This window comes from Gasterosteus aculeatus, chromosome 21 (genome assembly GCF_964276395.1).
Source record: "Gasterosteus aculeatus chromosome 21, fGasAcu3.hap1.1, whole genome shotgun sequence".
NCBI lineage: Eukaryota > Metazoa > Chordata > Actinopteri > Perciformes > Gasterosteidae > Gasterosteus > Gasterosteus aculeatus.
Genome location: NC_135708.1, coordinates 20871684 through 20892915, shown reverse-complemented (window position 1 = coordinate 20892915; position 21232 = coordinate 20871684). Strand labels below are relative to the sequence as shown.

The window sequence follows — 21232 nt, the reverse complement described above, 5'->3', positions numbered from 1 at the left end:
TGTGAGCTCCACTAAGTCAAAGATGTACCATAGGTACGTATTTGTGTGATAGAATGATAAATAGATCAGAACTGGGTTTAAAGGTCTGAGACTGAACAACAGAAACTATCTCCTCTCGATCAATACGGACTGAGTGCTGAGACGTGAGGCCGCTCAGGGACTCTCCTCATTAATAATGAACACACTCCACAGCGTGTGTGTGTGTGTGTGTGTGTGTGTGTGTCCGTGTGTGTGTGTGTGTGTGTGTGTGTGTGTGCGTGTGGACTCCATCACCCTGAATGCAACAAACCAAACCCCCAAAAATAAAACCACTTCTTTGTCCCGGGATATAAAAGAAGATAAGAGCACACACTTATTTTCAAACATTAGTCATTTTATTTATTACTCTGTAATTTTTAGCAATCTTTTTATATCTCAGTAGGCTACAATCTGTAACGTATCAATCTCTTGTTAAAACTGTGGGATAGACAATAATAGTACTTTTTAAAATTTCTATTTTCTCAAGATCCTTTGACATACATTTCTATCTTGTTAGATCATCTTTTTTCTGGAATAAATTCGTTTTTTTAAACTCTTTTACTTACGCGACATCCTCATTGACAGACAAACAAACAAACAAACGAAGAGACAAACCAACCAAAGTCCGGATCTCTGTTGTGCTGCCCAGTGTTCTGTTGAAGCTCCTGGACCTTCATCTGACCGCTCGTCTGGCCGATGTGCAACAGTCATTTCTCTCTTCAGCCACGGTTTATTTATTCCTGTTAGCTGCGCTAAAGTCACATCTTCCTATTGCTGACGGCTTTTATTAGAATGAGCTCTTTTCTTTCTCTCTCAGAATCATTTCTTAAGTTGTCAGGAAACGAGCATGACGTCCGAGAAAAAAACGCAAATGTTTGTTTACTTCAGAAAAGCTCAGACTCAAGTCTAATTATCCGCTACTTGAAGACGGTGCTAAACCAAGAGGCTAGCTACGCTAACGCTATCTTATTTAACCGTTAACACGATGTAGGACGTTAAGCTGGATCCACTGTTTTAGTGCAAAACTGACCTGCTAGCTAGCTTTCATCCCCCGATTACGCTGCTCTAAAAAAATAATAACCAACTGTTGAAATTAAATACAGGCCAATCTAAGCAAACAAAGAGGCACCACAAAGCCACATTTTGATAATATCGGACGGCGATTCATGGGGGACATTTAACTTCAAATTTGCATTGCTAGGTTCATGAACCTGTAAAGGAGTTAGTCAAAGCTTTTTGGGGGAATTCATGCTTATTTCCTGAAATGGAATGGAGACCGTCTGAACCAACTTCATGCAAATCAACATCAGTGGATATCTGCTCTTAGATGAAAAGCTCTAAACTCTGAACTAGTGAGGAGAAACCAGGCCACGGTCACACCAGAGACTGCTTGTGGTTCTAGAACTGGCAGCTAGCGGAGCGGCGACCAGAAGTGGAAACTTAAGAACCCGCCGTGTGCTGGCACACAATGGACCGAAAGCCATGCAGCGTGGGGTCAAAGGTCAACACTGCCTTTGCAATTGAGCTTTCTTGTCAACGCCACAAATTGACCTGTTAAGGTCCGCCGAGGTCAGCGGGGTCAGGAGGACCCGTTCAAAGTGTCATTGCGATATACGCGGGTGTGACCGCGGCCTTAGCACAGGCAGGGCCTTGGGGGGGGGGGGGGGGGGGGGGGCGGCAACAGCCAATGAGAGTACAAATATTACATCAATATCAAGCATTTAGTCCGTCAAAGTCCACTTGGCGCAATTAATAAAACAAAACAACCTGCCCTGGATGGGAATGAGGCGACGGGCCTGGAAGGGGCCCCGGCTTATTGATTTTGACTCCTCGGGTTCCCCTCACGCTCAGCCCGACGCCGAGCGCCGGCCCCGCCTGCCCTACATCAATGATTCATGGTGGACTTTAGCACTGTATAGCTACACCGTGGTGAGCGGAGGGAGATCCATCAAACTTTCATAGTTTCCGTTGAATAATTCATGTCGGGCCGGCGTGTGATTGGACGAGAGCTTTGGGGTGAAGACCCCCCCCCCAGTAGATTGCTACATGTAGTAAAAATCCATTTCGGGGGTCTATTTTTCTGGTGATTTTCAGACTTGAGAGCTTTTATTGACCTCTTTTTTTCTCTGTAATTTTTAAATGTGTTTTCTCGCCTCTTTTTCCTCTTCTGTGTTTTTATTATTGGTATTTTTTCACGTTTCTCCTCCTTGTTGTTGGTCTACATGTTGTTTCGTTAAAACGCCAGCCAAGTCAGTACAGCAGGAAGCGCGCTGAGGAGCAATGACATCGCCCCGGCCTCGGTCGATCGGGGGGCCGCGTTGCCCCCCCCACAGAGTTCAAACAAACTCCCGCGGAAATCCAGGTTGCGGGATTCCTTTTTCAGCTTCTCCCAGAGGTCCGTGGCCCCCTCCTGGCAGTCCGCCAGCGCCGTGGAGGCGCAGGAGTGGAAGTTATCCCAGTAGCTGGAAGAGAGGGGGAGATACTGTGTTATACACTACATGCTGTGTTACATACTGTGTTATACACTATATGCTGTGTTATATACTCTGTTATACACTATATGCTGTGTTACATACTCTGTTATACACTATATGCTGTGTTATATACTCTGTTATACACTATATGCTGTGTTACATACTCTGTTATACACTATATGCTGTGCTACATACTCTGTTATACACTATATACTGTGTTACATACTGTGTTAGACACTGTTATATACTAGTACTACTAAGTACTTCAAGTACACTTCCACTGTACTACATCTCAGAGGTACTCCTTTTTCCTGTCCTCTGTCCCTAGTCACCTCCTACCTTCCCTTTCTTCCCCTCCTTATCGTTCCCTCCCTCATTCCCTTGCATCCTGTCCCCTTTCCTCCCTTTAGGTGCCTTTTATTTGACCTCTTTATTACTCTTCTTCACAGGTATGTTTTATAGGATCAGCACACTTCTTCTTCATGTCCTCTTCCTGTTGCCTCATTATTTGTTAGAATTCACTTTATGTTGTGTACATTTGATATGTCGTGACCCTTCGTATTATTTGTCTTTTGCACCGTTTATCTGTTTTTTTTACTTCTCTTCCTCCTCCCAGTTAATGTAGAAATGAGACCAGCCTGCTGCCGCACACACACGCACACACACACACACACACGCACACACACACACACACACGCACACACACAGCATATCTAATCCAATCTCCCAATCTGCTCTCATTGATGTTGACCTCCTGAACCATGACGTGTCGATTCAACATCTCTAAGCAATTAACACGTGTGTGTGTGTGTGTGTGTGTGTGTGTGTGTGTGTGTGTGTGTGTCTGTGTGTGTGTAAGGCGTATTCTGCCACGCCTCAACACCCCTGTGATGGAGCTGTCACTAAATTAAAAAATCCTGTGTGAGTGCGTATGTGTGTGTGTGTGTGTGTGTGTGTGTGTGTGTGTGTGTGTGCGTGCGTGCGTGCGTGCGTGCGTGCGTGCGTGCGTGCGTGCGTGCGTGCGTGTGCGTGTGCGTGTGCGCGTGTGCGTGTGCGTGTGTGCGTGTGTGTGTGTGTGTGTGTGTGTATGTGTGTGTGTGTGTATGTGTATGTGTGTGTGTGTGTGTGTGTGTGTGTGTGTGTGTGAGTGTGTGTGTGTGTGTGTGTGTGTGCGTGTGTGTGGGGGGGGGTCTTCTTGCTGCAGCGTGCCATCTGGTGCTCACCCGGTTTGGGTGGGACGTGGATGAAAGGAGGCGTGTTGGGGGGTTTGCTGCTAATGACACACACACACACACACACACACACACACACACACACACACACGTCTGTCTAACTGCACCCTCAGGCTTTGTATTGATTACTCATATTATTTCCTCTATGACATCACAGATTAAGAATCTGATTAGATATAAATGTATCTTTAAACGTATTAGAAATAAGGAGTTAACAAAGGAGAGGAAGTGTACTCCGAGTACATTTGTACTTGTTCTTTACTGCTACTTTATACTTCAACTGTACTAAGGTACAGGAACATGTAGTACTTGTTACTGTACTACATCTCTAAGGTGTACGTGTAGTACTTGTTATTGCACTACCTCTCATTTTAAAGTTGTATAATGACCCACTCGGTGATGACATCACCAGGTGTCCCCGCCCCCTTGCCCCCCTCAGGTGCGTACCTGCAGATCTGGTGCAGGTTCTCCCGGTCGTCCAGGTCCTGCGGGTAACTGGCCATGTTCTCCCCCAGCTGGAGGAGGCAGTCAGAGAACCCTCTGAACACCGAGTCACACTGAGCAGCACCGACCAGCACCGACTGCAGCACCGACACTGCAGGGCAGAAAGAACCAACACTCTGAGACCCGAGACCTCTGAGAACCCAACGTAGCTCCGAACAGGACGAGATGCCGTTGGCTTCAGGACGATGATTCATTCATCGTTTCCTGGAGAACATCAAGCATCCATCACAACAAGCAATAGAGCGTTCTTTGAGGAACCTCCAGAGGAGCCTCGAGAACCTTCAGAACCCTGGTTCTTTAAGGCCACTAAAAGGACTTAAAGAAGCATCGTTACTGCGTGTAGCCGTGTGTGTGTGTGTGTGTGTGTGTGTGTGTGTGTGTGTGTGCGCGGCTCGTTGAGCAGCCGATCAGGCTGATTGATTGGTCGGATAACAACACGCCTGCTGTCCGGTTCCATCAGACTGAGGACAAACACGGCGTGACGTGTAGGACGAGACACTGCAGTCAGAGGGGGGACGTCTCCACGGCAACGCCAAGCGCAGATACCACACACAGCTGGAAACTACCTCAGACGCTGATTTCTCCCATAAAAACTGCCTAAATACTAAAGAAATACTACAGTGAAAGCGATGACTAGTATAAAGCTCCGTACTGCTGTAAGTATAATATTATATATTCTCTACTATGGATATTATCAGTAATACACAGACAGTTCAAAGAAAACTTCTTCATCTACATCTTTAGACTCACGATGGATTCTTCTCTGACAGTAACATGCCGCCTACATTACCCACAATGCAGCTCAGCCACATGTGCTCTGAGGTCGTGTTGTAACAAAGCTCCTCCAGATTCTTTTTACACACCGTCACTGAGTCACATGACGTCACACGAGGCGCCTTCAGGGATTTATAACTTCATTTTGTGATTGTGTACAAAATAAAAACATACATTTTTGGACCATTTAGATTCCAGCTTCACTTCTTTAGCTAAAACGTGGGGTAAATGTGATGCATTTATTTATTAGTCTTCATTCATTTATTTTGGTTGTATTTCTTTCTTTTTGTCTGAATGAATAGATTCAGAATAAATCAAATTAAATAGTCTACATTGCACAGTTCACTGAAGGAAAACGTATTCGTACCACAGAAAAACCCAGTTGAAGTCTTGCATTCACGACCTCGAGCTTAACTACAGCAGTAGTATTTGTGTGTATCATAATACTTGATATATAGAATATTGACGCATTAGTAAAACCACGTTGAGGACGTGGAGCTTTTATAAATAATTAATTAATTAAAGGATTTGAATTTCAAACTGTCTTTAGTCTCCTCCGGAAACTAATGGTTCGACTTCCTGTCGCGGGTTCTTCAGCTTTAACCTCCTTACTGTATTTATTTCATCAGCTGGACTATTTCGTTGATCATCTTTTACAAGTCGACCAAAGTTACATTTTATGTTATTTTTATTCTGGAGTTGTTGATCAGCTGCTTCAGCAAAGCTTCAAATTTCAATTTATTTTATTGTTAATTTCTTCTGATCAAAAGTCTGATTTCTGATCTGATTAATGTTGGATTTAAAGTGACCTTTATGTCACGATGACTCTGCTAAATCTGCAAATACTCCCACTGGGATCGTTATACTACAATATCACGTAAAGTATTTTATTCTATTCTATTGTATCACATAGGTCCAATTATTTTAATCCTCCTTTAACGCCTCTACTGGGATTTTATTCCTCATCGGTGAAGCCTTCCGTCTTCAGATATTATTCACATTGCTTTATTTATTTATTTGCTTATTTATGCATTCATCCCATTATTACTATATTTATTCATCCATATTTATTTACTCATTAATTCGTGTATGTATTTATTGTACATGTCTTTACTATTAAAACACTATTAGAAAAGATCCTTTTAATATTACATTTCTCACAAAATTATTATTTTGTTTTTAAATTAACCTCTTTGTTATAATAACCTAAATAAACACAATTTCTATTTGGGGGCCTTACAGTATATATATATATATATATATATATATATATATATATATATATATATATATATATATATATATATATATATATATATTCATATTCATATTTCTATGTGCTTTTCATTGCATTTTAATGAAGCCCGTATCCCCCCCCCCCCATTGGAAGAGACATTACGTCATCTCCAACATGCAGCGCATCTCTGCAGCGCTTTTAATCTTCTTTTCTTTGTCAAAAGGAGCCACAAAATAAAGCTCGTACATGACAGATTAAATCATTGGCATTTTATTGTTTATTGTGGTTTTAGTAACAAACACGTGAGATTTAAACGCTGATTCATCGACCCGTTAAAATGTTTAAATAAATTTAATATTAGATGAGGTCACGTGGGGAGTTTGACATTTCGTTTCTTTTCAGTTTCTGCTCTTTACTCAAATATTGTTGTTGTAGTAAATATGACTTGTTGTATTATTGTGGCAGATTTCATTTTTTAACACATTTTCAGGCTCAATCATTTCTTTCCGCTTCCAGCCGAACGAGGACAGTCCTTTTCACACGCACGCCAATAGGGAGCGCGCACAGCGCTTTCTTCGTCGTTCACGTCATTCACACACTTCCACGCGCACACGCGCGGTTGCCTGCAGTGCGTCGGGTCCAGAAGTAGCGTGGGGAGGCCACGCCCACCTCCGGAGCACGAGGACCCCAAATTACAACGATGACAATCAGAACAAAACGACGGTTTTAGTCTTTTAGGTTCTTAAACTCCAGATGTGAAACGTTCCGCTGCAGCAGCCAATCACAGAGCAGGACGCCGACCACACACCGGGACACCGGGACACCGGGACACCGGGACACCGGGACACCGGGACACCGGCAAGAGCAGCAGGGCGGGCAGCACGAGGCCGCTTTTTTTCAAAGAAACCGGAAAAGGCCGATTCATTGATACCGTTCGATTGACCGACGCACGTCAATCACAAGGGAAGATATATATATATATATATATATATATATATAGAGCACCCCCCCCCCCCACGGGAGAATTAATGCTGAATAATTCAGCATTTCTCTCATCATTCACACACGCGCGCGCACACTCGCACGCACGCAGAGCCCTGTTCACGGCGTCGTTATGCAACAGCACAACAACGCGCACCTCCTGTTCTCGTTGCGGAGGATGCTCCTCCAGGCATTAGACGGACCCGGGAGCTTTTATTATCACTATTAAAAACATATAATTAAATCCCACTAATGACAAGATGTATTTGTTATTAAAAGCTAATAACAAATAATCGTGCAGGTTTCATTGGCGGTCGTGCACGACGCGCGTGCACGCGTTGCTGTCACGCACGTGCAAACAGAACGTTTATCAGTGCGAGTTATTTTTGTTTTTTCTTAAATGTGAAAGGAGAAGCAGTGCAGTGCGTGTGTTCCCTGACGCGCACGGCCGCGCACTGCGGCGGGACGCGCGGATCCCCGCAGCGACCAACCGGAGACGCTCCGGTTGGAGATTTTTTATTGTCTGATTTGAGGGATTCGTTGCAGTGAAACGGGCCTTTTTTCTCCCTTTTAATATTTTACATAAATGTCAACAAATTAAAACAAATAATACAACAAAAATAAATAAATGATTTTAACAAGAAATCTGCAAAAAAAAAAAGATTCTTGCAGAGGAAATTCAACAAATGTTTCGAGTTTGTGGCACAAGGGGGGGGGGGGGGGGGGGCATCCCCCTGGTCAGCACACACACGCACGCGCACTCACTCTAAATGTGTGGCCCCGCCACGCGCCAAACAGCCAGCGCGGATATTAAATATGTTTTAATTTTGTATTCATTTGGAAATTAAACTCGATGTTACAATTATCATTAAAAACATAAAATACCCTTTTTTCTGCTTTTCTTTTTCCAAACACAAGAACCCGAATCTCAGCAAACACGCGCACGAGCCGTGCGTGGTCTCGTGGGACTTCCGGTCACTCACCGATGTGCAGCGCCAGGAAGAGTGCGAGGCATCTGGAGGAGCAGGTGTCTCCCATCCTCCTCTCCCCCTCTCACCATGAGAGCGCGCCGCCCGGGAGGAAAAACACGCGCAGATCCGCGGCTACATCCGCCTCTGCTCCTCTGCTCCTCTTCCTCTGCTCCTCTTCCTCTTCCTTTGCTCCTCTGCTCCTCTTCCTCTCTTCCCTCGGTAGGAGTCTGCTCTTCTTCTCTGCGCGTCTGGAGAGAGAAAGAAGAAGAGGGAGAGAGAGATAAAGCTCCTCCCCTCCTCTGCTCCCTCCTCTCATCTTATCCTCGCTCCTCTCCTCCTCCCTCTTCTCTCCTCCTCCCTCCTTTTTTAGACATTCATTCATGTAGTTTCTTTTCTTTTATGTCTTCGGCTCAGAACGAGAATAAATGTTAAAACTAAATAAAATATCACACAATAATCACTTACAGTTGGATTGATGGATCGATTGTTAATCTCTCCTCCTTCATGTTCTCCTGACGCGTAAAGGTCAATTAAACCTTTTTGTAGCTTTCAGATAAAAACTTAATCGATAAAAAAAACAATTCAGTTTGAGATCCTAACTAAGAAAAAACAAAGAAAAACAACAGACTATATAAATATATATATATATGTATCGTACATATATATATATATATATATATATATATATATATATATATATATATATATATATATATATATATATATATATATGTATATATATATATATATATACATATGTGCGTGTGTGTGCGTGTGTGTGTGTGTGTGTGTGTGTGTGTGTGTGTGTGTGTCTCCCGCTGGTGTCAGCTGAATCTCTGCATCAACACAGATGTTCCCCTGAGGCCAGCAGTGCAGCGTGAACACACACACACACACACACACACACACACACACACACACACACACGCGCACACACACGCACGCGCACACACACGCACTTTTATGTGTGTTGGCTTTGATCGTGACCTTCAGCGCGCGGCGCGTCCTCCTCTCGTCCAATCACAGGCTCCTAAAATCCTTCCACTGACTTCATGACTTTAGAAGTTTAAATGGTCACAACGTGCAGAAAACGTCCCATAGACACGATGGGGGCGTCAATGATGTCACTAAATTCACTCTGGAGGAAGGAGGAGGGGGGGGGGGGGGTCACACAGCAGCTATTCTTTACTTTACATCACATCACGTGTCATTTATCTGACGCTTTTATCCAAAGCGACTTACAATAAGAACATTTAACCATAAGGACACAAACTCACAAGAACAAGAAACAAGAAAGTGTGATTTCATCAACTTGCTGTAGACTCTCTGTGGTCCTGATGTCTTCAGAGACCTCAGGACCACAGAGAGTCGTTTCTTTAATGGGAATGTCTGTGTTCGCGTGTGTGTGTGTGTGTGTGTGTGTGTGTGTGTGTGTGTGTGTGTGTGTGTGTGTGCGCCACCATCATCACGCGCCCTGTTTTTCCGGCTTTTTGCCGCCACCTTGCGTCAGAAACAGGACACTACAGTTGATATATTTTTATATATATTATATATATATATATATATATATATATATATATATATATATATATATATATATATATATATATATATTTTATATACATATTTTTATATATATATGTAATATATATATTTTTATATATATATTTTTAATAAACACACAGAAACAATGACTGAAATCACGGAGGCTGAAATGTGAATAAACGTTGTAGGATTGTGGACACGAACGTTTGGGTCACGACGACTTCGCCTGCTTTCACTTCCTCTCGCTTCTTGAATACGAGTCGACCTGCATTTAGGTTTTATTGCAGCAATGAGTATAATCACACGTTGGGTTTCAGGGACTTCTCATACTTCTTGTAGTCTAACCTTTAATAAAACATCTTCTTATAAAAAAGAAAAGTCCCTGAAACCCAACGTGTGATTATACTCATTGCTGCAATAAGGCTTTAATGCATGTTGACTCATTTTATGTATATGTATATATATATATATATATATATATATATATATATATATATATATATATATATATATATATATATATATATATTTCATATTAGTGCTGGCGGGCAACTATTACATTTTAAATCGCATTAATTGAATGATTTCTGTACGATGTATTTAAATACTAAACACCGAAGGTGCTTTCTAGTACCTACTAGCAGTAGCAGTTAGAATATATTTTTGTAAATATAAACTTAAAAATATAAAACCAAAGCTATTTACAGCGCAATAACATTTTATCTATTTGTTGTTCATGATGTTTATTGATCATTAATACATAATAATTAATAAGTTATTGATAACCAAAGCCAGAACGCCAAGTAAGTATTAAACCATCAAGTTATTAATAATTTAATTAACTTGTATAAACTAGATTATTTCAAATGTAAATGCTCACAGACAACCTTTTTCTGCATTTCTCTGTCTCGGTTCACGTGACCTCGACTCTTTTTACACTTTTCAGGATGAACTTGAAACTGTGATCGCTGTGATACTTTGGTGAAGACTCCAAAAAGTCGCATATTCCATCGTGTATCAATAACGAACCTGAAGTCAACGAAGTGGAAACAGGAAGTGGAACGTTTCTCCCGACCAATCAGCAGCGGCGTGTCACGATGACCTCACAGGTCACAGGAGAAAGAAGAACCCGTTATTCTCACGTTTCATCTTCTCTTATGAGTAAAATGACCAGAACTGTACTTAGAAATACAAATACCCCTTAAATATACTTTCACAAGTACAACTATTTTTAATTGAGCAAGAGGACAACTTATATATATATATTGTACTTTTAGTAGATTTCAAGTAATCTTTTATTGTTTTTTTTATTATTTCGTATTGTAATAATATTACAAAGTAAAATAAATACGATACTTTAACAATGCTATTACTATTATACTACTACTAAGTATTTTTACCCAGAATGCTTTATAATTATATAATATTCTTGTATGGTTGTATTGTGTGGTTGAAGTTCATCAACGTGTGTAGACGTTTTGATACTTTGTGTACTTCTGAATAAATTTTAAAGAATAAAGTATTAAAGTGCAGGAAGTGTAAAATAATAATGTAAGACATTATACTCAAGTAAACTACTAAATGTATCTATTTTAAGTATTTTCTGGAAGTTCTGGGGGTATTTTGGTCAACAAATAAATACATAATAAATAATATTTGTGATGACAAAAGCACATCTTCAAAACTAGTAAAATATCAGATACTTGTACTTACAGGTACTTCTAGGGGACTGAGATATACCCACAATGCATCATTAAACCTCTGGGGTCATCTTTAACCTCAGTGTGGAGTAATAACTGGTCACATGGTGATTTATGTCAAGGTCACCGACACACACACACACACACACACACACACACACACACACAGACACACACACACAAAGTACAACACAACGTGTAAAAGAGGAAGAGGTTTGTGTATAAAAAGCAACGTTGAAGTCGATCTCAACAACTTCAACTTTATCATCAGAGACGAAGCCGACGAACTTCATCTAAGCGGTGAGAGACACACACACACACACACACACACACACACACACACACACACACACACACACACAAACTTTCTTGTTTTAATTTCATAACATTTAACAAACACTTTATTGCAGTTAAAAAAATTGAAAAGCAAACAAACCTCTAATTAAAGGTAATGTTATCTTTAAATTCATACATATTCTTTAGAAATGTCACATTTTGAGTCACGTTACAAATTGTTTAATCCTTGATATATTTGTAGTTATGAATAATATTACTCCCCAGATTAGCACATTGTATCATGTATTATTATGTCATATTTAACTACATTTCATATTCTTATGATGTTAATACAAAGGTTTTTATTTTTGCAATTAGATTTTGGTTCAATTGTTGAACATCAGACTTCAAAAAGGTCATATTTAATACAAAATGAAATGTATTACATGACCAGATTCTTCTAGCAGATTTAGACGTCTTCCATATCCAAAAGATCTGTAAATAAAGATTAAACATAATATAAGTGTAATATATTATCATATTAGTTCATTTTTAATAATACTTAAATGATTTATGAATTAATTGAGCCTCTACGTTGTCACGATGTTATTACATAAATACTGTATATCCTGTATGCAGATAAGTGTGTTTTTATTTCTTATTCCTGTGCAGTTCCCGACTGAAACTTCCTCATCATGATGGCGTCTCAAGAAACCAAACCACCGAGGCCCTACAGGGGGCGCTACAGAAAGCCGGTGACTCATTGACTATTTAACTCATCGACTCATCAACTCTTTAACTCATTGATGCATTGACTCATTGACTCTTTAACTCTTTAACTCATTGATGCATTGACTCATTGACTCTTTAACTCTTTAACTCATTGATGCATTGACTCGTTGACTCATTGACTCTTTAACTGTTTAACTCATTGATGCATTGACTCATTGACTCTTTAACTCTTTAACTCGTTAACTAATTGACTCATTAACTCATCGACTCTTTAACTCATTGACTCATTAACTCATTGATGGATTGACTCGTTGACTCATTGACTCTTTAACTGTTTTACTCATTAACTAATTGACTCATTAACTCATCGACTCATTGACTCATTAACTGATTGACTCATTGACCTCCTCTTCTCCTCCTTATCCCTAAACCTCCTCTTCTCTTCTCTCCTTTCCTTTCGTCTCCGCTAACCCTTCTCTCCTCTCCTCTTCCCTTCTCGTGACCTCTAGTTGGCGACCACCAACCTGGATGAGATTGAGGAGGACTTCCCAGAGTTTGAGGCCTTTGACAATGATCTCACCCCCCGAGCAGTTGCCCCCGACGGTGAGGCCTCCTTTTGGTTTGTGAATTTGTTGCGGCGGCAAACCACTCGATGCTGAACATGTGGTGCCCCCCCCCCCCCCCCCCAGGAGACCTGTCGGTTAATGGAGTGGACATGATGCTGCAGTCCAACTCACAGAAACACTTCACCAAAAACTACGAGGTCTCCAACCTGGTGGTCCGCCGCGGGCAGGAGTTCACTGTGAGGGTCACCTTCAGCCGCCCGCTGACGCAGGGGGACGACTTCCAGCTGGAGTTCCTCATCGGTGAGTCCGAGCTGTCGCTCTCAGGGAGGGTCGGCATCCGGACACAAGGATGTTACAGCAGCGTAGTTTACAAAACGCCTATTAACCCGCACTAACCCGTGTAATTCATTATACGCTTGTTTTTTATTCATCACATTCTTACATTTAAAGTCTACTTACTTTTCTTCTTACCTTTTATCAAAAAAAGGAAAATAATCATTTTCATTTTTCTGGTTCCATGAATGATTTTTGAGTTTTTCTTCCCTCTTTTATCTCCTCTCCTCCTCTCCTTTCCTCTCCTTTCCTCTCCTCCTCTCCTTTCCTCTCCTCCTCCTCCCTGCCCCTCCCCCCCAGGTGCTGAACCCACGGTTAATAAGGGCTCCATGGTCGTGGTGACCTTTGGCTCGCGCCCGGGCTCGTGGGCGGGTCGGATCCTGGACCAGCAGGGCCCGTCTGTGGTTTTGGGCGTCACGGCGACGGCGAGAGCCATCGTGGGGAAGTTCCGTACGTACGTGGCGGTGGTGGTGGGCGGCGGCATGAAGCGGACCAAGAGGAACCCTGAAACCGACATGTACCTGCTCTTCAACGCCTGGTGCCCCGGTACGAGCTCCTCGCCGCCCCCTGGTGGGCCGTCTGCCCCGGCACTATTATTATTTGTTTCACTTACCTGTAAATTCTTCTTCAGTGAAGTGACGTGAAAAACGTTGTGTGTGGAGATTCAGTTTATTTTGTTTTAAATGAGGTGGTTTTGACCTAAACAAGGTCTTAAAACTTAAAAACAATCCTTAGAAGAATAAAGCAGCTCAAAATATAAAAAGAAATAAATGCAGGAAATCATTGAATCTGGATCAAAAGCCTTAATAAAGTCTAGAATAAGATTGTCAACAGTTATATTTCAATAATAAACATTGAGGGTTTTCCCAGAGGACCCGGTGTACCTCTTCAATGCCGGCGAGCGGGGCGAGTACGTCCTCAACGACTACGGCGTGATCTACCAGGGCTCCGCGGGCGCCGTTGTGCACCGCGAGTGGATCTACGGACAGGTACGCACAGGTGACCCACCGCACCCCACGGAGGACCAGACCTGAGCTTAACGTGTTGTCCCCCCTCCCTCCGCAGTTTGAGCGCGGCATCTTGGACGCCTGCATTTCCATCCTGGACGCGTCCCGCATGCCGATCCACGACCGAGGCGACGTCATCAAAGTGGTCAGGAAGGGGTCCGCCATGGTGAGGAACCAGGGCTCCGCCCCGCCGGCCCATAATGCATCAGGAAAAGGAGATGGAGCCCGAGTAGTCCATCTGTCTCCACTGCTGCTACCCAGCTGTCCAGCTGCCAACGTCCACGACCCCCAAACGCTGGAAAAACCACCCGATGCCCACGATGAATCAAAGTAGCGCGTTTGGCAGTTCTGGGGTTTGCCGACGTCATCAGATCCCTCGTTTCCTCGTTACTCTACTGCGGTGATCAGCGGTCGCTAGTTGAATTTGTGGTTATTGTTTTTAGTTTGAATGATTACACACAACCAGACGCTCGGCGGGCGCATCAGCATCAAGACCTCAACCGGGTCTCGTTGAATGAACCAAATCAATCAAAGCCGCGCTAACACGACCACGGTCACATTTCAGCCCCAGTCCGGCTGACCTTTGACCCGCCCCTCTTCTCAGGTGAACTCTCAGGACGACAACGGCGTGCTGGTCGGGAACTGGAGTGACGACTACTCACTGGGCCAGTCCCCAACGTCCTGGACCGGCAGCGTCCAGATCCTGCTGCAGTACGCCAACACCGGCGTCTCCGTGTCCTTCGCTCAGTGCTGGGTGTTCGCCGGCGTCTTCAACACCTGTGAGTACCCGCAGGGGGCGGAGCCACTCCACACTGGGAGAACAACCTTCACTGAGTCGTTAGTGGGCAGAAGCTCATGCCGATACTTGTTAATGTTGCGTCCCTGCGTAGTCCTGCGCGCCATCGGCATCCCGGCGAGGGTCATCACCAACTTCAACTCCGCCCACGACAACACGGGCAACCTGAAGACCGACCTCATCTTCAACCCGGACGGCACGCCGGACGAACGCAACACCAGGGACTCAATCTGGTGGGTCCGCCGGCCTGTCCGTCACTCCCGTTGCTAGGAGACCGGGAAGAGTTTAAGTCCAGATTCAACATCTGACCCAGAAAACAAGAAAACAAGATTACAACAAAGAGACTCAAAGACACAACGTACTTCTTGTACACACGTTGGTACATTCTGGTGTCTTGTACTGCGTACGCTTGTGTTTTTGAGTACGTCAAGTACTGTGTTTTTGTACAGAACATGTGTACTGACAGAAGTACTTCTCCGCAGGAATTACCACTGCTGGAACGAGGTCTGGATCGCCCGCGACGACGTGCCGCCCGCCTTCATGGGATGGCAGGTGGTGGACGCCACGCCGCAGGAGACCAGCGACGGTAGGGGGGACAGACAGCAGAGGGGGCTGACACGGGGACAGACAGCAGGGGGACAAACATAGGGGGACATTAAACACGCCGTCTTTCACCCTACCCCCCAGGACACTTCCGCTGCGGCCCGGCGTCTGTCAACGCCATCAAGGAGGGAATCCTGTGCCACCCGTTCGACTCCGGGTTCGTCTTTGCCGAGGTATCTGCTGACCCACGTCCTTCTGATCCATTTCATCAATAGTTCACATCCATTGATAAGACACACTGTCAATAAATACACATTTTCAATCCCAGTGATTTCTACTTCTGTGTCACAGTTTGAACCAATCTAGAACGTACAAGTTGATTTTTACAATTGAAGATCTATCATTATAAATATATATTTATTTGTATTAACTATTGTTATTGATCCTACACATATTATTAGTATAAACATTATTATTATTGTTACGTTGCTATTATTAGATTGAAATGAGTCAGCTGATTGATATGTTGTTTAAGTGGCACTGTTTACCTTCCGTACCTGCAGGTGAACAGTGACGTCGTTTTCCATAAAAAGGATAAATTTGGGACTCTGACCCCCTACCGAGTGGAGAAGACGATCATCGGCACGGCCATTTACACCAAAGCTGTGGGCGCGAACCAGCCGTCTGACATCACACAGACCTACAAGTACCAAGAAGGTACACACACACACCTACAAGTACCGGGAAGGTACATACACACACCTACAAATACCGGGAAGGTACACACACACACACCTACAAGTACCGGGAAGGTACACACACACACACACCTACAAGTACCGGGAAGGTACACACACACACCTACAAGTACCGGGAAGGTACACACACACACACACCTACAAGTACCGGGAAGGTACACACACACACACACACCTACAAGTATCTGGAAGGTACACACACACACCTACAAGTACCAGGAAGGTACACACACACACACACACCTACAAGTAGCGGGAAGGTACACACACACACACCTACAAGTAGCGGGAAGGTACACACACACACACCTACAAGTACCGGGAAGGTACACACACACACACACCTACAAGTACCGGGAAGGTACACACACACACCTATAAGTACCAGGAAGGTACACACACACACCTACAAGTACCAGGAAGGTACACACACGCACACACACACACCTACAAGTACCGGGAAGGTACACACACACACCTACAAGTACCGGGAAGGTACACACACACACCTACAAGTACCGGGAAGGTACACACACACACACACAAGTACTGGGAAGGTAACACATGTGTTGCTGTTGTTTCCCTCTCATGTCCTTATGTCTCCTCTTATGATATCTTCTCCTTGTTTTCTCACCTTCCCTTGACTCTTCTACTCTTTAATCTGTAGTTTTATGATTCATCTCGATGTATCATTGGGTGATGTAGTAGAAATACACAAGTACCTCAGTCGATGTACATGAGTCTGATATGTCTGCAGGGAGTCGTGAGGACGAAGCGACCATGAAGAGAGCGGAGGAGTACGGCTGTGAGCGCGATCACTCCGAAGTGTCTCACAACACCATGACTGTCGACGTGGAGGCCAAGCAGGTGACCACTTGTGTCCTCACCTGGGTGCTCCTGCTGCGTACTTTAACCAGTACTCCATTAAAGGAGCACTGGAAGGAAATAAACCCTCAGTATTTGCGTTGCACATGTACTGAAGTACTCCGGTGTCGATGCGTGTACTTGTACTCCCTCCAGATCATGGTGGGTGAAGACGTGGACCTGAAGATGATATTCAGCAACAACGGAGCCGAGGACGAGCTCGTTCAGGCTAACCTGGCCTGCTCCATCATCTTCTACACAGGAGTCACCTCCACCCACTTCAAGGAACACAGCTTCACCTTCACTGTGCCAGCCAATGAGAGTGAGACGCGTCCCTGTTACTGTGCCTTTAAGAAAGGGTTCCCTGGAGAACATGCAAAGTGTTACTGTCCCTTTAAGAGGGGGCTCCCTGGTGAACATGCAAAGTGTTACTGTCCCTTTAAGAGGAGGCTGCCTGACCACCTGTGTGTCTGTGTGTGTGTTGCAGTAAAGACCGAGGCGTTGACCATCAAGGCGGGGGATTACATGCCTCACCTGGGCTCTCAGGTGAGTCTCCACTTCATCGTGACCGGGAAGAGTGACGACCAATCGGTGACCGCCATCAAAGTGCTGACGCTGCAGAAGCCACAGCTCAGCCTGAGGGTGAGAGACGCACACACACACATGGATACACATAAATATAACATCAAATAAAAGTATAATTTGGTTAACTTTAGTGAGTAATAAAGTCCTGTTGTAGACTTTAACTATTAAAAATGTTCTCCTTCTTGTTGCCCCCTCCAGGTGAGTGGGACCCCCTCGGTGTGGCAGTGGATGTTCTTAACAGTCACCTACACCAACAACTTGAGCTTCACTCTGAAAAACGTCACGATGATGATGGAGGGAACCGGAACCCTGAGGTACAGGCAGAAGAAATACAGGTGAGCTCACTCCTCCACTCCTCCGCTCTCTTCACTGGTACCGGTGGCTCATCCAGTTCTAAACCTGGTGCTCACGTACCGTGCTGTGAATGGATGGGGTCCAGCTTCCATCCAGGACCTGGTCCAACCCGACATCCCGACCTCTGACCTCTCCGCTCTGCATGTGATAAACTGCTTGTTCCTCCTCACTGAGAGCAAAACACTCGACTAGATCTCCACTCTTTGCTGTCCTGCTCCTAAATGGTGGAAGGAGGTCTCTGAAGACATCAGGACCACAGAGAGCCTTCACATCTTCAGACTAAAGACACACCTCTTCAGACTCTACCTCCACTAACACACTAACTAACTGCAGCACTTACATTGGACTTATAACGGTTCTTATCTACAGCAAGTTGTACATCGGCTTATTTGAGGAAATCACACTTTCTTGTTTCTTGTTCTTCTGAGTTTCGTTATGGTTGAAATGTTCTTATTGTAAGTCGCTTTGGATAAACGCGTCAGATAAATGACACGTGATCTAAGCGCACACACACCTGAGGTCACCTGGAGGCTCCTGATTGGCTCTTGTGTGTGTTCATACCCGTGTGTGTGTTTGCGTCTCAGCTCCATCCTTCCTCGGGCCACCGTCTCCTGGACCGAATCCTTCCAGCCTCAGAGGCCAGGGAACAGCATCCTGATGGCCGTGATGGACTGCGACAACCTCAGTCAGGTGACCTCCTCCACCTCCTCCGAGTGTGATGTCATCACCACACACTCCATCCACCCTAAAAGCTTTTGCATGCCTGTTCATTTTGTCAGTAGTTTGGCCCCTCAGAGCCACCGTACCTTCAAAATAGCATCTGAGGACTAAAGTTCAGGCCATTTAAACCCTCTTGTGTCTTTTTCCAGGTGATCGGATCTACTTACGTCACCGTCAGAGGCTGAGATGCTGATTGGTCCATGGGGCTGTGAGGCCTGCCCCTCGTCACCTCCACCAATCACCGCAGCTTTGAAAGGGAGGGGGGCGGAGCCAACCCAACTGCATAAATCTTTGATTTCTTCTTTAATTTGAATGTGGGACGATGGCGATGGAGGGAGCTTTGTTTGGTACTTTGAATTGTGTTCAAGGAGGAAACTCAAATCAACGGATGCTCATTAAATGTTAATTAGTTAGGCTGATTTTATATGATGCAGTAAAGTATAAATATTAAGCGCCAAAGAATGATACAAAATCACTCCCAGAGTTGAATCTTCTAACCAGCATCAGTTCTTATAAATTGCTAATAGTATTTAATTTGCAGAATTCAGACCCTTCCAAGGCCAGTTTAATTAAACAAATGTATTCGTTTTCTTTTTACTAATCAATAAACAACTCAAACAGTCAATAATCCATAGGAATAAACACCGACAAAATGATTGAATCATTAAAACACCTGTAAAAACTAGATTTAATCGGTAAATATCAATCAGAGCTGATCTCCATCAATAATCTCCACGACAACCGGCCTCATCTCGGCCTGATAATCAGCTTTTATTTTAGGAAACATGATTGTAATCTTTTTTGTTTCCACGAACAATAAAATCATTTTTAAATCACAGACTTTGTTCAGTCTTTTTATTGACGACTCCAAACCGATCGGGATCCCTGATGACAAAATACCGCAGTTCTATTTCTTATAAAATATGATAATCCAAAATAAAAACATGTTTTACTGTGATGTACAGTGGCAGAGGTACTTTTACTAGTACAAGTAGCATTCATTCTGCATTATTAGTACTTTTATTGAATTGTTAGTTTTGGCACCGGCTGCGCTCATACTCTTTTTTTAAAAGTACCTCAACTATCAGAGTTGGTGATTAATCATCATAAAATACAAATCATTCCGTTTGAATAATACTTGTTAAAGTATTTGAATGTGTGCCGATGTGGAAGCAGATGGAGACACTGTGTGTACTTTAGTGCTGGTACTCGTTGTTGTGTAACTGGCTGACCCCCAGGGGGGGCCACAGGCTTCCTCCTCTGCTGACCTGCACCCTGAACGCACCACGTCACGGACATTTGAGCTTCTAATCATAGAGAGAATGAAGAGCAGTCGACTTAGTGGTTAAAAATGCTTTTAAATCTAATTATTTATACTTATTCATATCTTCAGAAAAGCAGTTGAAATACTTTAATTGCAAATATATGTATACATATATATACTAGGTTTATTTCTAGTTATTAATATGTATAACATGTATATATATTTTCAGCGTTCACCCCCTGACAGCCACACGCACGTGAGCCGTCGTCATGGTAACCGTTATGGCGTTATATTTGTGCCACAATCCTGAGCGCGTAATTGTAAGTTTTGAGCACGGAGAACTATGTTGTAGCAAAGAAAAACATCCCGTGCGCGCAGTTTACTCAGGTGCCCTCTCCACAAACTGGTTTTCTGCGCGCAGGCAGCCGTTGCTGCGCTCGCTCCACCTCTTCACGCTGCGCTCGCTCGACGTTTCACTCACGCGCTCGCTCGACTTGCAGCAGCGTTACATTTGTGCCACAAAACCAACCAATCAGAGAATTAAAGAAGGTCCATTGTGATTGGCTGTTGGTCTCCAATCACAACGCTAGTAGAACTACCAACAGCATCGCGGAAGCTCAGCAAGTTGTTGAAGTTTGCAGCATTTGTGCTAAATGCTAATGGCCTGGATTAAAACACTTGGTGTTCTCATCACCTTGCTTCGCTCCTTGCTTTGCTTCGGTCATGTCTGATGGTGGCTAGTCGGACTTCTAATATCACTCGTTTTCATCTTCTTTAGGAAGCGTTGTGATTGGAGACCAACAGCCAATCACAATGGACCTTCTTTAATTCTCTGATTGGTTGGTTTTGTGGCACAAATGTAACGCTGCTGCAAGTCGAGCGAGCGCGTGAGTGAAACGTCGAGCGAGCGCAGCGTGAAGAGGTGGAGCGAGCGCAGCAACGGCTGCCTGCGCGCAGAAAACCAGTTTGTGGAGAGGGCACCTGAGTAAACTGCGCGC

The 21232-nt window shown here is 43.9% G+C and overlaps 2 protein-coding genes across 3 annotated transcripts; one reads left to right on the top strand and one right to left on the bottom strand.

Moving 5' to 3' along the window:
- Positions 1-355: 355 nt before the first annotated feature.
- nrn1a (neuritin 1a) lies at positions 356-8533 on the bottom strand. The gene is made up of 3 exons (XM_078096408.1): positions 8204-8533; positions 4172-4319; positions 356-2480 (listed from the first exon to the last, which is right to left on the bottom strand). Exons 1-3 carry the CDS (start codon positions 8256-8258, stop codon positions 2252-2254), a joined length of 432 nt encoding a protein of 143 aa, XP_077952534.1. The 5' UTR covers positions 8259-8533; the 3' UTR covers positions 356-2251.
- Positions 8534-11636: 3103 nt separating this feature from the next.
- Positions 11637-19808, top strand: LOC144390147 (coagulation factor XIII A chain-like). 2 transcript variants are annotated; one of them, XM_078096405.1, is made up of 19 exons: positions 11685-11736; positions 12091-12127; positions 12385-12467; positions 12954-13047; positions 13134-13310; positions 13644-13889; positions 14214-14332; positions 14409-14516; positions 14955-15129; positions 15241-15379; positions 15629-15732; positions 15834-15922; positions 16253-16406; positions 17205-17314; positions 17468-17633; positions 17799-17953; positions 18095-18231; positions 18835-18940; positions 19120-19808. In XM_078096405.1, exons 3-19 carry the CDS (start codon positions 12408-12410, stop codon positions 19153-19155), a joined length of 2175 nt encoding a protein of 724 aa, XP_077952531.1. In that variant the 5' UTR covers positions 11685-11736; positions 12091-12127; positions 12385-12407; the 3' UTR covers positions 19156-19808. The 2 variants fall into 2 exon arrangements, with proteins under 2 accessions (XP_077952530.1, XP_077952531.1); XM_078096404.1 differs by lacking the exon at positions 12091-12127 and having other exon boundaries at positions 11637-11736.
- The last annotated feature ends 1424 nt before the right edge of the window (positions 19809-21232 follow it).

Bases quoted from the DNA above. Each gene is read 5' to 3' on its own strand.
- nrn1a (XM_078096408.1), bottom strand. From the start codon at position 8,258: ATGGGAGACACCTGCTCCTCCAGATGCCTCGCACTCTTCCTGGCGCTG. The intron at 4,320-8,203 runs GTGAGTGACCGG...TCTGCCCTGCAG, and splicing joins CTTCCTGGCGCTGCACATCG to TGTCGGTGCTGCAGTCGGTG. The intron at 2,481-4,171 runs GTACGCACCTGA...CCTCTCTTCCAG, and splicing joins AACCTGCACCAGATCTGCAG to CTACTGGGATAACTTCCACT.
- LOC144390147 (XM_078096404.1), top strand. From the start codon at position 12,408: ATGATGGCGTCTCAAGAAACCAAACCACCGAGGCCCTACAGGGGGCGC. The intron at 12,468-12,953 runs GTGACTCATTGA...CGTGACCTCTAG, and splicing joins GGGGGCGCTACAGAAAGCCG to TTGGCGACCACCAACCTGGA. The intron at 14,517-14,954 runs GTGAGGAACCAG...CCCTCTTCTCAG, and splicing joins TCAGGAAGGGGTCCGCCATG to GTGAACTCTCAGGACGACAA.